General features: G+C 46.0%; 7 protein-coding genes and 2 non-coding genes across 9 annotated transcripts; 6 read left to right on the forward strand and 3 right to left on the reverse strand.

Moving 5' to 3' along the window:
- Positions 1-64: 64 nt before the first annotated feature.
- PUMCH_001640 (uncharacterized protein) lies at positions 65-445 on the forward strand (the record flags this gene model as incomplete). The annotated part of the gene is made up of 1 exon (XM_063020682.1): positions 65-445. The coding sequence occupies one exon, from the start codon at positions 65-67 to the stop codon at positions 443-445; it is 381 nt and encodes a 126-aa protein (XP_062876752.1).
- A 540-nt stretch (positions 446-985) lies between these two features.
- PUMCH_001641 (uncharacterized protein) lies at positions 986-2,245 on the forward strand (the record flags this gene model as incomplete). The annotated part of the gene is made up of 1 exon (XM_063020683.1): positions 986-2,245. The coding sequence occupies one exon, from the start codon at positions 986-988 to the stop codon at positions 2,243-2,245; it is 1,260 nt and encodes a 419-aa protein (XP_062876753.1).
- A 60-nt stretch (positions 2,246-2,305) lies between these two features.
- On the reverse strand, positions 2,306-5,551 carry PUMCH_001642 (uncharacterized protein; the record flags this gene model as incomplete). The annotated part of the gene is made up of 1 exon (XM_063020684.1): positions 2,306-5,551. One exon carries the CDS (start codon positions 5,549-5,551, stop codon positions 2,306-2,308), a length of 3,246 nt encoding a protein of 1,081 aa, XP_062876754.1.
- Positions 5,552-6,619: 1,068 nt separating this feature from the next.
- On the reverse strand, positions 6,620-7,912 carry PUMCH_001643 (uncharacterized protein; the record flags this gene model as incomplete). Its single annotated transcript, XM_063020685.1, has 1 exon — positions 6,620-7,912. The coding sequence occupies one exon, from the start codon at positions 7,910-7,912 to the stop codon at positions 6,620-6,622; it is 1,293 nt and encodes a 430-aa protein (XP_062876755.1).
- A 1,330-nt stretch (positions 7,913-9,242) lies between these two features.
- Positions 9,243-10,019, forward strand: PUMCH_001644 (uncharacterized protein; the record flags this gene model as incomplete). The annotated part of the gene is made up of 1 exon (XM_063020686.1): positions 9,243-10,019. The coding sequence occupies one exon, from the start codon at positions 9,243-9,245 to the stop codon at positions 10,017-10,019; it is 777 nt and encodes a 258-aa protein (XP_062876756.1).
- A 112-nt stretch (positions 10,020-10,131) lies between these two features.
- Positions 10,132-10,205, forward strand: PUMCH_001645. Its single transcript has one exon. It is a non-coding gene; the product is annotated as a tRNA-Ile (tRNA).
- Positions 10,206-10,215: 10 nt separating this feature from the next.
- PUMCH_001646 lies at positions 10,216-10,288 on the forward strand. The gene has a single exon. It is a non-coding gene; the product is annotated as a tRNA-Ala (tRNA).
- A 210-nt stretch (positions 10,289-10,498) lies between these two features.
- On the reverse strand, positions 10,499-12,328 carry PUMCH_001647 (uncharacterized protein; the record flags this gene model as incomplete). The annotated part of the gene is made up of 1 exon (XM_063020687.1): positions 10,499-12,328. The coding sequence occupies one exon, from the start codon at positions 12,326-12,328 to the stop codon at positions 10,499-10,501; it is 1,830 nt and encodes a 609-aa protein (XP_062876757.1).
- A 447-nt stretch (positions 12,329-12,775) lies between these two features.
- On the forward strand, positions 12,776-14,980 carry PUMCH_001648 (uncharacterized protein; the record flags this gene model as incomplete). Its single annotated transcript, XM_063020688.1, has 1 exon — positions 12,776-14,980. One exon carries the CDS (start codon positions 12,776-12,778, stop codon positions 14,978-14,980), a length of 2,205 nt encoding a protein of 734 aa, XP_062876758.1.
- Positions 14,981-15,879: the final 899 nt, after the last annotated feature.

Raw genomic sequence — 15,879 nt, forward strand, 5'->3', positions numbered from 1 at the left:
CCAAACTAATTTTTTAATTTTCTCCATTGCAGCTTCCTTTGTCAGCTCTTCTTTTCCATCCACAATGAAGGTCAACATCAAACACTGGCACGGCGTGGCCACCTGGCATTGGCAGACTCAAAACGATGAGCTCTGTGGTATCTGCAGGGTTCCCTTCGATGGACATTGCCCCAGTTGCCGGTATCCTGGCGATACATGTCCGCTTATATTGGGTAAGGGCTGTTCGCACAATTTCCACCTTCATTGTATCCTCAAGTGGCTTGAGCAGAGTTCGTCCAAGGGCCTCTGTCCTATGTGTCGGCAGATCTTCACTGCCACGGTGTTGGAGGGTGTGGGGGCTCCAGATGAGATTGCACAGCTCCAGGAGTTGGAGAATAGTCACCGTGTAGCGCGCGAACAGGCGGAGGTCGGCGATGCGTATGAGCTTCCTAATGATGTGCTGTGAGTGATTGTAGAATTGGTGTATTGGGCGTGTTGTCGGGTCTGTCTGGTGTTATTGCAGTCTTGGTGTAAACGGGCGTTTCCAGTTAAGTAAGGAAAGTGACTCATGGCGGCATGTATTCAGTCCAACACTGGAATATCTATTACAATCTTTACCCATGATTGAAGCTGAACATCGTTTGGCAAGTCCAGACCCTTGATCTGGCGTATTGATTGCCTATAATGTAAACGATCACTGGCCCCGAGATTCATTTGAAGTGATCTGAACTTCAATTTCAATCAACTATGTCTATTCGAAGATTCTTGTGGGCTTCTGCTGCAACACACGTCCCCAAATCTTTCCAATGGTCATATTCTGAAACCGAACAGTGCCCAATAGTCTAAAGAGCGGGACAATAAAAAAAGAGAGACCGATCTACTTGATTCTCGTCGTCATCTAACCATACTCGTCTCGCTTTTGACATTATCCGCGCCTCTTTTTTCTCATCACTTCTCCACAATTTTCATTCCTGAGATACCATCTGATAGGAACATACTGTCAGCCATGATCCGTCTATTTATTACAAAACCGGCAACTTTCGCTCTAAGTTCACGTGCAACCTTCGCTTCCAATCGTCTTTTTAGCCGATTTCCTGCTTGTCGGTCGACTTTCAAGGAGCAGCCAATTCTCTTTGCTAAATCAACAAAAGCTTCTATTTCTAAAGCTTACACGACTCAAAATGGAGTCAATTCCCCTCGGAATGAAACCAATGCTACGAAAGAACATCTCCATAAAAAAATTGAGGTGAATTCGACCGAATCCAAGGCCATTGACCCCAAAACCATCCAAACCCAATCTAGGCCCGTGTTTACTCCTGAGGAAGTCGAAGCTGCTCGACTCGCCAGATTGGCCAATCTTGGATGGCTCGGAAAGTTGCCGGAAAAGTGGATTCCTTACGCAGAGCTCATGCGCTTGGAAAAACCAGTGGGAACGTTCCTCCTTCTACTTCCCTCGTTCTGGGCAATCACAATGGCTGCGTATGGAATAGCTGCGCCCTTGGCCACCACTGCATATGCAATTGCTTTATTTACCGTAGGCGCGCTTGTCATGAGAGGAGCAGGATGTACTATCAACGATATCTGGGACCGCGATCTAGATAACAAAGTAGCCCGGACCGTTGAGCGGCCAATTGCCAGTGGAAGAGTAAGTGTGCCGCAGGCGGTAGCCTTCTTGGGTGCGCAGTGCTTCTTGGGATTGGGTGTCCTTCTCTCGTTGCCTTGGGAATGCTTCTATTTGGGCGCTTTATCATTGCCCTTCGTGTTCTTGTATCCTCTATTCAAGAGATTTACCTATTATCCACAGGCAATGATTTCGGTGACGTTTTCTTGGGGTTGTCTTCTCGGTTTCCCGGCCGTTGGTGCTCCCTTGAACTTGGCTGTAGCTGGACCATTGTTTTTGGCCAACTTTTTCTGGAGCATGATCTACGATTCTATTTATGCTCACCAAGATAAAAAGTACGATATCAAAGCAGGAATCAAATCCACAGCCTTGGCCTGGGGCGACAAAACTAAACCTATTTTGTATGGATTGTATTCTATGCAAGTCCTTTCCTTTTTAGGCGCCGGTATCATGAACTCGATGGGGCCTTTCTTTTATTTGGGGGCTGCTGTTGGTTTTACCCGTTGGTTTTCTCAGATTAAAAAGGTCGATTTAGATGATCCAGCCAGTTGCTGGGCAACATTCACTGGTAACATTAAGACTGGGTGGATATTTTGGTTTGGAATCTTGGCTGACTACCTCTTGCAAGCGGCTGGACTTCTTTAACTCAATACTTACCTATGCATATGAACTACGGTCACAGTTCTTCTTTATCAGTTCTATATACTATTGTAGAATTTCGGCATGGCTTTTGGTGAAACTTTGTAGCAACGACTTGGAAAATTTAGCATCCAGTCTAGAGAGGATCTTCCTCATTGATGTATCAGCCTGTTCTTTTTTCAAGGAAATGAGCTTTTCGGCTATATAGTCCTGAACACACCAGAGAGAAAGGCTCTCTGGGATCAAATTTAAGATTTCCAGGAAACTGAAATGCTCCATTGCGTAAGAATTAATGACATGCGTTGCAGTGGCCTTCCGGACCTCCTCATCGGGCAGGTCTAGATAGAAGTTAAGAATGCTTTTGATGTTTGTGTGAACTTCCTCAGAGCTCAATTTTCTTGGGGAAATCAAGCGAAATAATTCACGTTTTGAGTAAATCGTAGTCCGTGGGAGAGGAAATGTTTTGTAGATGGCAACCCATTCTGCAGTTGAATAATCACGGAGTGCAAGTAGAGAGGGAATTGTGCTGTCACTATTCCATAGAAGCTCTAGATACTGCAAAGGAGGATTTTTGTAGTTAAGAGTTGAGTCAACTTCCAATCCCTTGGTTGAGAGAATAAGAGACACCTCGTACAACTTCAAATACATTTGTGATAGCTCTTTGCACTCGCTGCTCTTAAAATGAAGGTGTAAGAATTCGATCCAAGTGATTTTGGGCCAGGAACTATCCTTCAAATCATTCTCAACCTGGTAGGTTTGGTAGAGAATGTTGAGATTCTGAAACTCGTCATCCGAAATTTCCTCGTTGATGAAACTCGAGAGTTCGGCTGCAAAATCTTGCGCCTGGGACCCAGAATCTGTTTCACAGTTTAGACTAGTCACGAACGCTTGTTCGGCATAGTCTAGCTTTAAAGATCGGAATTGGCTGTCCAATTCCACCAGTTTAGATAGCTCTGTGAGAATAGTCTTGATGCACGATTGGAATTTGCCGCTCTTGTTTTTCTTTAAGAGAGTCAATCCCTCTTCAGGTCGCAACTTCAATAATTCCAATAGTTTTTTGGCAAAATAGTTTTCGTCCTCGATATGTTGATGCAACTGAGTGAAAACTATGGCGACTATATCAAAGCGACGATCCTGTACGAGGATCTTTTTCTCAGATTCAGTTTGCTGTTCATAATTCGATAAAACACTGAGGCCAAGTTCAATAATTCGGAGCTCCCAATCGTCAAACTTGTTGCCTTCTTTTTGCTTGAGAAGATATACGTGAATGAGAACGAGATTTCGGTTTTCTTTCTTGAAATATTCAATGAGACGATCACTGATTTCATTTTGAGCGATCCACATCTCTTTCTCTGTGTCTATCAATTCCAAAAGAGCACCTGTATCTCTCCTCGTTTCAGTGTACATATAATAGCGGAAATTGGCATTCGTTTCTTGATCATAGTGCTCTTTGTTATGGAATATCTCTTCGATGATCCATGTTTTCATTTCCTCGGTCGATGGCGAATCTTGCCTCTTGGTTTGAAGATCAATTAGATCCAAGGTCAACTTTGGTAGACAAAATTCGGACCAAAACTTCGCCGCGGAATCATTCACTTTCCAAGATAAGAAGAGAACCAATCTCGGGTCAACCTTGCGTCTTCCTTGATGTTGGCCTCGTACAAAGCTTTTCACCTCCTCATATTGGCCCGCCAAAAAGAGAGAGGCAATGTAGAGTGACCATATTTGCTCACATTTCTTTGCTAATTTCTTGAGTTTAGATGCGTACTGTTTCACTTCGGCTTCGCTCGATGCTTTGTCGAATCTATCAACTGTTTCTCGTAAAGCTAGAGCTAGGGCACTGGGCTTGTCAAGAAGCAACAAATCATGACCTCCTATGAATGCGATGCTGGCTATTTTGTAGTGTTTTGAGGACGGTATAATTCTTCTGTCCAAACAAGACTGCAACTGGAGCTGATCCAGAAGTTCGGAATCAAGGACTGCAAATCCTGGTTCGACTGCTCTAATGCGCAAATCCTCGATTCTATCCAAACCATTATCAAAAATCTGAGAGGCAGAGTTCACATACTCAGACTCGAGGGTGACTAACGAGTTCACACATAGGCGGAATATCTGGTCTGCTTCGTTCCAGAAAAGACCAAACACATGAGGCCACTCAACCGCTAGCCCTCCGGTCGGATATCCCTCTTGTAGCCATATGAGTGTTCCTCGAATCACGTCACCCTCCGGGTTTACAAAGGAAGCCATGGAGCCCGATACATCGGAACAGATCAGAAGAAGGTATTCCTCCGGTTTATCTTCTTTATCTTCCGCATGAAACGGTATTATATATGGTGTAACTTTCTGATTTGCAAATTCGACGTTTGTGGGATTGTATTCCGACAACGGAATCCGTCTTGTCTGCTGTATATCCACCACGTCGTAGTTCTTATCGTTGGCGACAAAGCAGATGTTGCTATAGTTGGCCAGAGTTCCAGAGGCAGAAGAAATCCCCGACACGGAGCCCAGGTACGGGATGTCTTTGAGCAACTTGACGGCATCTTTGGAGAATTGAATGAGTCGTATTTTAGTAGAGGTAAATGCGACGATTTTGTTGAGCTTGCTCTTGACCTTAGGGTTTTTGACCTGGCTGAGCATCAGAATATCCTCCACATCCTTGAGTTTTCCCACGTTGCACGGGCTGAGTTCCGGTAGTTGGTAGGTATATATCACTTTGTTACATAACACAAGACAGAGCTCTTCGTCAGGCAAAAGAAGAATTTTTTTTACCGGCGAACCTTTGGATATACTCAATTGGGTAATCGCTATGTAGTCGTCAGCATCCTCAAAGAGGTACAAATGAAACAAGCGACCGTTGGTCAGACCGAGATATAGGTTACTCTCATGGGCCGCAATTGCACAGATGGACTCGGAACTTCCAAGCTCGAGCTGAAGATCCAACTTCTTGATGCAGTAGCCATCGGGCAAAAGCAGTTTCTGTGGTTCTTGAGACTCTATCTCCGTAGGGATCTGCGTTTGATCTTGAGACGAAAAAGCACCGGTTTCCAGCGCAATTGCAGTGCTTTCAGCTTCAAAATTCTCGGACACATCCTCGGACTTTACCTCATTAATCTCTGGCATTTCTGACTCCGTCTTTCCCTCCGTGTTGTCTTCATTTTCCACTTCTGGTTCTACTGGATCATGCTTGATAACTTCCGAATCTCCACACTCAGAACCCGCTGAGTTGGAATTTTCGGTATCTTGTGCCGCCTCTGTCTTATCGGAAGTCTCACCTTTGGTAATTTTCGGCGCCTTCGGTAGCTCAGAGTCCATTGATCTATGATGAGTAGAAGATAATCCGGGGTAAGAGAAATGTGTGGAGTCGAGGTGAAAATGGGTGAAAGTTGAATTTTGGAGAAATTAGTGCCACCTGCTTGGCACGAGTTTTGGTCATTTAGTGCTGCTGTGATTATTTAGTTCTGCTTTACCTGAGTACCTTCTTAGTATTTACGTTAGTGATAATCCAACAAGTGGAATGACTTTTGGAAAGACTTTTGAGCAAGTACAATGAAAGACTTGATTTATTTAAAGATACTGTTTCTCAGCCAAGAAAATCTGAGCCTTTTCCACAAGCCTTTCTATGATATCCCATGGAACTTAGGTACTCACACTGGTAAGTGCCGGAGTTCATGGGCCAAATCAGCATCGAAAGATAGAAGCTCATCCATACAGAGGAATCAGTAATTGGCCTCTCTTTATCCACTCAAAAACAATTGTTTATCCCGTGGGTGCTTATCTCCACGTACTAAACCTAAAGAGGTACTCCGACACCCAAATTCTTGAGCCAAAAAATGTCAGAAATAGTCAATTGGCATAATTTGAATCATAAGATACTCTTTTTCGGCCGAAATTCCGCAAATATCTGCAATCGTGCCCAGGCTCCCCTGTCGTGAAATCTGAAACAGCCTGTCTGTAGGAGCACAAATCTGAAACAGAGGTTGCAGCCACCCAGACTTTCTCTTTACCAAACTACAAATACAAAAGAATGCGTCCCTTGAATTTCGAAGGAATTAGACATCCCTCTCAGCGCAAAAAGGCGTCTCCAAAAGCGCAACAGGAATCTGGTGGGATGGCTTTTGGCATCCTCGCAGTGTTCCTCTTTCTCTTCATCGGCATGGTAGCGCTGTGAAAGCGGAATGAATTGGTATATAGGCAACTTATAATTTAATCCATGTGTAACATTCGAATTAGCTTCTATTGCGACATATATGAAACACGCTAGCGCTAGTTAACGTAGTATTAGAATTGTGGTATCACACCTGTCAATGCAAATTCTGGAGCAGTCTCCATAAATCGTGTTCTATATCATCTGCTGTCATTACGAAATGCATGAGTATCCAATCATGGAATGTACTTCAAGGCAGTGAGGTCGTCAGTCAGAGGGGGCAAGCTGGGAGGGAACGCCAAGTTGTCTCTGTGAGCAACATACTCTGAGTCTGCAAAGCCGAGAATCGAGGCGATTTCGCTACTCTTGTGGCCCTTGATCAAGTTGATCTCAACAGAACTGTAGTTCACACGACAGTGGCCCACCTCGGCGGCTTCATGCAATGCAGAGTTTTTAGTGGGCAACACGCGCACAGAAACACATTCACTCTCGTGGAACAAGCCCTCCACGGCAATGATGCCGGCTGGTAGTAGGCCAGCTCTGTTTTTACGGGTGAGCGCCTCGAAACAGCCCAGGTCAATGTAGATCACACCCTTTGTTTTGAGGCCATGCAAGAGCCAGAACCGTCTATCGGAACGGATTTGCGTATCTCTTGGGAGGCCCAAGAAGCGAGTATGAAGAGGGATTTTGCCTGCAGCGATCTCCTGCTCGATATGAAGGGCTTGGTCTGCCGCAGGCAAAGTGGTGTCAGAACGCTGGATGTTGGCAACAATGTCAAGAATACATTGTGGCTGTGCCGACAAAGTGATGATGGTGGTGACGCCCGCGTTGGTGGCAAGCTCGGCGGCGATTAACTTGGTGGTCATGCCGCCGGTGCCGACCTTGGAGCCCGCGCCCGCATCCTCCGAGTCGGTTTTCACGGCCAAGTCGTCGATGCTGTCGACCAAAAGAATTGGGCGGGCCTCAGGGTTTGTCCGTGGATTATCAGTGTAGAGACACTCCACATCGGTCATCAAGAAGAGATAGTTGGCATGGATCATGCCCGCCGTGATGGCCGAAAGCGTATCGTTATCGCCGAACTTGATTTCCGCCACACTCAACGTATCGTTCTCGTTGACAATGGGAATCACGCCCATCTCCAAGAGCTCGTTGAGGGTGTTGGTGGCATTTTGGTACTGGGTATAGTCGATGATATCGTTTCTGGTGATGAGAATCTGAGCAATTGTCTGGTTCAATTGACGGAACAAATCATCGAAGAGTCCAATCAAGCGCCCTTGGCCGATCGAGGCCAATGCCTGCACTGCAGCCAACTTTGTTGGTTTTTCCGACCATCCCACTCTCTTCATTCCCACGGCAATTGCACCCGACGAAACCAAGACGATGCGGTGGCCTGCGCGGCGGAGTTTCACTACCGTCTCCACGATATTGGACATGTTGGCGATTCTTGGCTCGCGGGTGACCTCATCGACGAGAGAAGAGGTACCTAGTTTGATGACGATGGTGTAGGTATTTGGGGGATGTTCTATCATTATGTAATGGCGGTATTATACTCTGGAGAGGTGTAATAGTGGAGATTGTCTATAATTTATGTAACTCTATTAGATTTGTGTAGTATTTGTGGTAGTAGCAGTAGTAGTATTAGCAGTAGTAGTGAATAATAGTAGTAGCAGATGGGTGCAAATCTGTATATAGTGGAGAGGGTGATATGGGACGATTTGGGACCCTTGATGGAAGTTGTGGATTGAAAGTGAGTAAGATGGATTTGGTGACTTTGTATTTGTTACTTTGGGGATTTATTTTGTTTGGGTGAAAGAATTTTTGTGTTTTGTGGTGAATCCGAGAAGTGTATAGCAGTTACTAGATTCTACAGGCTCTGCCGTCATTCAAGAAAACATACAAATTGCAATTAAAATTTGGAATTTCTAGATATTCAATGGCAGATCACACCAGGTGGTTTGAAACACATTTCTTATTCACACAAAATAATAGGCATCTGTAGAATGATGTATAATGATAGTACCTTCAATACGACCATTACTACTAAGTATTAATACTAACAGTGCTACTACTACCAACAGTGGTGCTTGTGCTATACTGCTGCTATCGAATGCAGCCAATAATGCCAATACAAAGATTAAGACCAGAATCAATACTAGCACCACTTGCACTAACACTACCGCTGATATTGTGACCAACACCTCTATCAGTACCACGTTCGTCTCTTAGTATAAGCTCAAACTCTCGTTTGTTAATCCTTTCTTCTATTAACGAAACATGGTTGTAATTATTTTCATCCCAGCCCCCTAAGAATCCTCATCACCAGTAACTCTACTTATCACCAGTATTACTACTCACTATCACTGACCATACCAGTACTACCAATACGTCACACTGTCCACTATCAGTAAAACTTCTGGCCAATACCAGTACTACTACTGTAAATGATCAAAACGATGACAATCCTCACTTCAATACCTAATACTTAGTATCATTACTTATTCAACGTTGCATCTACTCCCATCAATTTAGCCGGAATAGGAAACATACCCGATCCAATATACCCGCCGCAATTTCCGGAATCAAATCACCACATATCTACTCTCCTTGCATCTTTCCGCGTGTTTGTGGATGTGGGGTTCGTGCGTTGGTGCGGCTGATATCTGCCCCTATATAAGAGGCCCATTTCCTCACGTTTTCCCACCACATCTTTTTTGGTACGTCTCCAGGAAAGAAATACCAATTGAGAGTTTTCCGTTGTTGAGAGGAAACACTTGAACCAATTGGACCTGTAGTACTTTTCTCTGTTCTTCTGTCTCTTCGTCTGTCTGTTCTGTTTCTCTTTCTTCCTTCAACATCAGAATGTACACAATTGGAAAGTTCGTCCTTTTTGGCGACTCGATCACCCAACATTCCAGCGATCTTCCCGAATCCGGAAACGGCTTCGTTCTCGCCCCGGCATTGCAGAGTCTTTACGCTCGGAAGTTGGATATAGTCACTCGTGGCTTTTCAGGCTACAACACAAACCAGACGAAAGTGGTGCTTCGAGAGACACTCAAGGCGGACCACGCCGAAACCGGAGCCATCAAACTCATGTCTATTTTCATGGGAACCAATGATGCTGCGTTCAATTTCCAGGGTGTGCCCATCGACGCATACAAGGCCAACCTTCAGGAAATGGTCCGTCTTGCCCAACTGTACAATATTAAGCTCATTATCGTAGGCCCCGCATTACATGGCCGTGCTGAATGCTTGGCTGCGTCCGAGGCCCAGGGTTTGGAGCCCAATTTCTCCGACACCGTGGCCACCAGGAAGTATGCGGATGCGGCCGCCAGTGTGGCTGCATCCAACGGTGTCCCGTTCGTAGACTTGTGGAACTCGTTCCAGAAATTTGGCGGCTGGTCTGCTGAAGACTTGCTCCAGGGTAAGGTTGTGTTGAAGGAGCTTCTTCCCGACGGAATTCATTTCTCGCCGCAGGCTTATAGAATCATGTATGATGAGCTCCTCAAGGTCATCGCTAAGAATTATCCGGAGCTCGTCGCCGAAAATTTGCCGATGTATTTCCCAGCATACGATGCCATGGACAGTGATAACATTGAAGAGTCCATTCTCGAGTATGCACGCGAGCATGCTGATTAAACCTCCCAAAATATGTATTAGACTTGCCTTTTCCAATAGACAATCATTATTAGTGTTGTCTCAATGGCCCTAATGAGTCATGATTTTCTGTCACTTTCAAATCAACAAGAAAGGTCCCTTGGCCCAGTTGGTTAAGGCGTGGTGCTAATAACGCCAAGATCAGCAGTTCGATCCTGCTAGGGACCATTCCTCACACGGGCGTGTGGCGTAGTTGGTAGCGCGTTCGCTTAGCATGCGAAAGGTCTCCGGTTCGACTCCGGACTCGTCCATTCTTTTTTGTTTTTTGTCGTTTACTTTATTTTTATTTTTGCTACTTTCATTGATTTTCAGGCGGTAGGAATTGATCTACTAGATGAATATAGAATCAGGCTCAAACACACACAGAGAGAGAGCTCGAAATCAAGCTATTTAACCAAAATACACTCTTTCACATCAGTTATTATATTAAACCCATTTAAATATTGAAATCTATCATCCACTTAAAGCACAACAGCCTCGGCCAACTTCTTCTTGTAGGACAAGATACCACCCTCCCATCTGGTGGCAGTCTTGTTCTCGATGACGTAAATGTCCTTGGCAACCTTGTCCAACAATCTGAAATCGTGCGACACGACGACAACACCACCGTTGAAAGCGTTGATGGCCTCAGCCAAGGAATCGATGGTGGACAAGTCCAAACCGTTAGTAGGCTCATCCAACAAAATCAAGTTAGGTGACTCAATGGCCAACAATGCAAAAACAACTCTGGATCTTTGACCCTCGGACAAAGTAGCCATCTGGGAGGTTTGGCCCTCACCGGTCAAACCGTAACGACCCAATTGTTGTCTCCAGTACTGGAAGTCCTGGGAGATCTCTGGGAACCTGTCTCTGATAAACTCCAAGGGCGTCTTGGTCAAGTCCAATTGGTCCTGCGAGTGTTGGGAGTAGACACCCAATTTGATGTGGGTGTGCTGGATCACTCTACCCTTTTGAGGAATCAATTGACCTTGGAACAACTTCAACAAGGTGGACTTACCCACACCGTTAGGACCAACAAGGGCAACACGCGAGTCCATATCGATACCAATGTCCAAGTTTTCGTACAAGTTGTCTTCGTCTTTGCCGGAATAGGAGAAAGACATGTTGTCGAAGGCCAACACTGGAGGAGGCAACTTCTCGACATCTGGGAAACGGAAGGAGAACACCTTGTCTGGAACCACAGCCTGGATCAAACCGTCGGCCTCCATCTTGTCCAAGATCTTTTGTCTGGACTTGGCTTGTCTGACCAAGTTGGCGTAGGTACCGGCCGAAGCAATAAACTTCTTGATGTGGGCAATTTCTTCTTGCTGCTTGTTGTATTGCTTCATCTGGTTGGTCTCCAACTCAGCTCTGGTCTTGACGTAGGAGTCGTAGTTACCACCGTATTGCATAAGGACCTTCATTCTCATGTCGATCATGTTGGTACACACACCGTTCAAGAAATCCTGGGAGTGGGAAACAAGAATCAAGGTTCTGTCCCAACGCTTCAAGTACTCTTCCAACCACACACAGGCGGCCAAGTCCAAGTGCGCAGTGGGGTCGTCCAAAAGCAAAAGGGTGGGCTTGACGAAAAGCGCCTTACCGAGCGCCACACGCATCTTCCAACCACCAGACATGTCCTTGGTCTTCTTGTTGATGGTGACACCGTTGAAACCCAAACCGTGCAAGATGACGGCGGCGCGGGACTCGAAGGTGGAGGGGTCCATGGAGTCGATACGCTCGTAGAGACCCTCCAAAGATGGATGCTCGGGGCCCTCCTTGATGATGATATCCTCGACCAAGTCCTCCAAACGCTTCAACTCAGCCTCGGCCTCACGCACAACGTACTCCAACGCAGACCACTCGGAAGGCTCTGCGGGCTCGTTCAACAAGTACACATCAATGGCCTCCGGGATGGGGTACTCACGCGCAGCAAGCGACTTCAAAAGCGTCGACTTACCACATCCGTTCTCTCCCAACAAACCGTATCTTCTGCCGTAGTTCAATTCCAACACGGAGTCCTGGATAAGCACCTTACCGTGGAACAACAACGAAAGCGACGAGATCTTGATATCCTTGGACGTTTCCAAGGAGTCGAGCACACCGGTGGTGACTCTGTCGGACAATCCGTGCTCGTCGGTCTGCAACTTCAACTTGGCGATCTGGGCGGCAGCATCGTCTTCTTCCTTTTCTTCGGAGTCTTTGGCGACCTGTTTCTTGGTCTTTTTGGTCGACTTGCCGGCGGCGGACTTGGCGGCCTCTCTCTCGGCACGCTTCTGTTCTCTTTTGGCTTTGGAGGCGGAAATGGACATCTTGGGGATGGAGGAAAAAGAGGTGAGTTGGTGGACTTGGGTTCATCTCGACTTTTTTTTCGGCTGTCTGCAGGCGCAATCGATGGTTGTGATGTCATGTTGAATGATGGGACAAGTGGGTGCGTGGGAGGTGGATGGTTTCGTTTGAAGTGTTTTGTATTGGTGGGAATTTTTGTTTTCTGTTTTTTGTTTTTGTTTTTCGTTTCGTGTGCTGGGATTGTGTCTTCTATTGGAGGATGGAAGGTGACGGGCGATGACCGTGGAAAAAGGAGATTTTGGAACTCCGGGAAATTGTGATTATTTTTTAATTTTTTATTCTTTTCTGTTCTATTCTGATTTTCGTCTGGAGGTTGGAATCATTGGTAGATGTGGGAGTTCAAGCAATGATCTGATGCGGTGAAAGAATGTACACCTAAACATCTTCCGCTAGCAGAACTGGCAGAATTAATGTCTCTCGTTCCCCAACCAATTTCAACATACTACTTTCTAATTAAAAACTTTGTAGATACGATTTCATCTCATTCCTTCTCATCATTGTCGTTTCTACCTTCCCTCTGTGCTCTCATCTTTCCACTCTCCCACCAACCCAACGCCAATCCAAAACACAAAACACAAAATCCTCCATCTATTCCTAGAATCACAAAAAATAATCCACAAACTACCGCCTTTGTGACTCCCCACTCCTCTCCCATCAAGTCGCTTTTTGCAGCCATGCCTACATACAGCACCCCATCGAGAAATAAATTTAACACTACTTCTCCAGAGATCCTCCACCCCATTCCCTCCCCAAAAACCCCTGCAATGCCTTCGCCGTACAGTCTCGTCGACGCCGCCGAGGCATTTGTGGCCAACATCATCCTGAAAAACGGCAGAAACGAGGTGCAGATCTATCATTTTTCACCCAGATCAAGCTCATCGAGCTCATCGGACCCCATAATCGACGAGTCCCAAACAAAGCGCTTCGAGAAGGACCATGCAATCGTTTGTGCATGCTGGTTGAATGATAAAGACGTCGTTGTTCCGCTTCGAAAGGCTCCCAAACGGAGAGCTTCCGAGGTCGAGTCGTCTTCCAACAAGACTGTGGCTGGAAACGGCACCAAGAGCCCTCCTGCCCTTCTAGCGGTTGCTTTTGAATCCGGGGAGGTTCAGGTGTATTCTCCATTTTCCGATTCCGCAGTAGCTACCGTTCAGGCCCCTGCTACGGTGGTATCTCTTACCCAGTCCAGTAACGAAAACTGCTTCTGGGCACTCACTGATGCCCGAGCAATGGAATTCAATGCCTTTGACGGCACTGTCAAACGTACCGCTCGCTTGGGAAAAGTCGACAAGGATTTACACACTATCCACTATAGTCCATTCAAGGTCAAAACCACCTCTCACAAGAGTAAATCGTCCGAGTCTATTCTTGCAGCATCCGCCCATTTATACCTCTTTGATGGCACCAAAAGTAAGAAGTCGTTCGTGGCGCAGTACGCCGATGCAGATGACGACGAACGTGCTGGCAGCATTTCCCACGTTCTGGCGCTCGAATCCGACGACCTGGCCATTCTTGTGTGTCGCGAAGGCTCAAGCACTGTTGCCCTCTATGATCTCGAAGATCCTGCCCAAAAACCGTCCACCTGGGACTGCAAATCTCGTAACATCAGCGGCCTCCGTTCTCTCACAGAAAACCTCGTCGCTGTCTTCACCGATGTCGGAACAGAGATCCTCACAATCAAGGACGATGTTCTTGATAGTAGAGTCAGTACCATCCGTACCAACTTCAAGCATATTTTCTTCTCAGACATGATTTCCAGCGATTCTCACGGCGTAGTGGGTATTTGGTACGATGAAAATGAGCCTCGTTTCGAGCGTGTTTCCAGCGATCCTTCTTTCGAAGGCGACATGAAGATCAACATTCACTACCAAGCCGTGGCTGATGACCACGTTGAAGAGAATGCTCCTGAAATCACATTTGTTGCTGACGCCGAAGACGAGTTCGAGCACGATGGCGCAAGCGACAAAATCGCGACTCCAACAGAGCTCTATTTTTTCCTTCGAGACTTGCTTACCGTCAATAATGTTTCCCGCAAAAAGGTTCTTACGTTGTGCTCCAGAAACAGTGAGGAAGTTGTGATTCGTGAAACCATCCGTCACTTCTCGCAGAGCGAGCAGTGCTCCACCATGGTCATTAATCTTTTCCAACTCGTCATTCGTGAGGTTTCAAAGGATCCTACGCGCAAGACTCCATTTGCTCTCTGGCTAAAATGGATCCTTTTGGCACATGGTGGTTTCATCTCGAAGCAGCCAGAACAAGAGGACAACTTGAGGGCCCTCAAAGAGAGCCTTGTACAAGGAATGGGTATGATGCCAAAGCTCTTGGCTTTGCAGGGACGTTTGCAATTGCTCAAATCACAGGCTGATCTTCGAAGCAAAACAAGCCTTCTCAACCTCGACGAAGACGACGAAGTGGATGCGTTCAACGCTGTAGACAACGATTTTGGTAATGATACTACCAACAATACCACAGTGTTTGAAGATTCCGTCATGTACGCCAACGGCGAGAACGACGAGTTTGAGGGCGACAACACAATCAACGGCACCATTGTGTACGAGAATGGAGAGGCTGACGAGATGGACGAGACCACAGCAATGGAAGAAGATGAAGCATAAAGAACAGTTTTGATCTTTCGCATATAATGACACGACAAAACTCATAATATAGACACTACGGCAAGCTTTAATAGCTGAATATCAATTATTTTCAGGAATCTAAACACTTTAAACACTCAGTCATGTTGCCAGAAGTTGGACTTACAGTAAAAGTTTTCAATGTTCATAAAAGAGCCTTCAGTAAGTCTGTGGTAGTCCTGGATTTTCTTAGCAACCTCTCTGGCCTTCTGCTTCGAGCCTTTTCCTCTTGGAGCGGCTTGCAGTCTCTTTTGGGCATTCTCGTCATTCTGATTTTCATCTTCTTGGTCCTCGGTTTGCTTGGCGTCTTGTTGAACCTCCTCAGTGGATTCAACGTCTTCACCACTCTTAGGTGCAATTTGCTCATGGTTCTGGCCAGATCTAAGAGACTCAGTGGCTTCAACCTCGCTTTGTACAGCGATGTTTTTGCCGGAGTTGCACAACACCTGTTTTGGGTTCATGCCTAATTCCAAGATGGCTTGTCTCATCTCGTGGAACTTTGGAATAGTCAAGCCAGTTTCGAAATCCACAGCATTAAGGAGAGTCTGCTGATCCATGCTTGCATAATCTTCCCAGTCATAACGGGCTCTCTTTTGAATAGGAGAGGCGGAAGCGACGGCGGCAACGGTAGCGATGATGATTGAAATTCTCATAGGGAACGATCGGTGTAAAGTTCAAATTCTAAGGAGTTCTTGGGTCCTTTTATATTACTTTTGGTATAAAAGTGGATACTCGTTGACGGATCTCTGGGTCAAAAGTGCAAGTTGTGTATCAGTTGCAGATCTTTCAAAGTTTCTCCACGACAGAGAATATCTAAGAGAAAAGAGATTCTAGAACATGCGAACAGAAAGTAGAACAGTGGTGTTATTTGTACAGCGAGT

This window comes from Australozyma saopauloensis, chromosome 2 (assembly GCF_035610405.1).
Source record: "Australozyma saopauloensis chromosome 2, complete sequence".
NCBI lineage: Eukaryota > Fungi > Ascomycota > Pichiomycetes > Serinales > Metschnikowiaceae > Australozyma > Australozyma saopauloensis.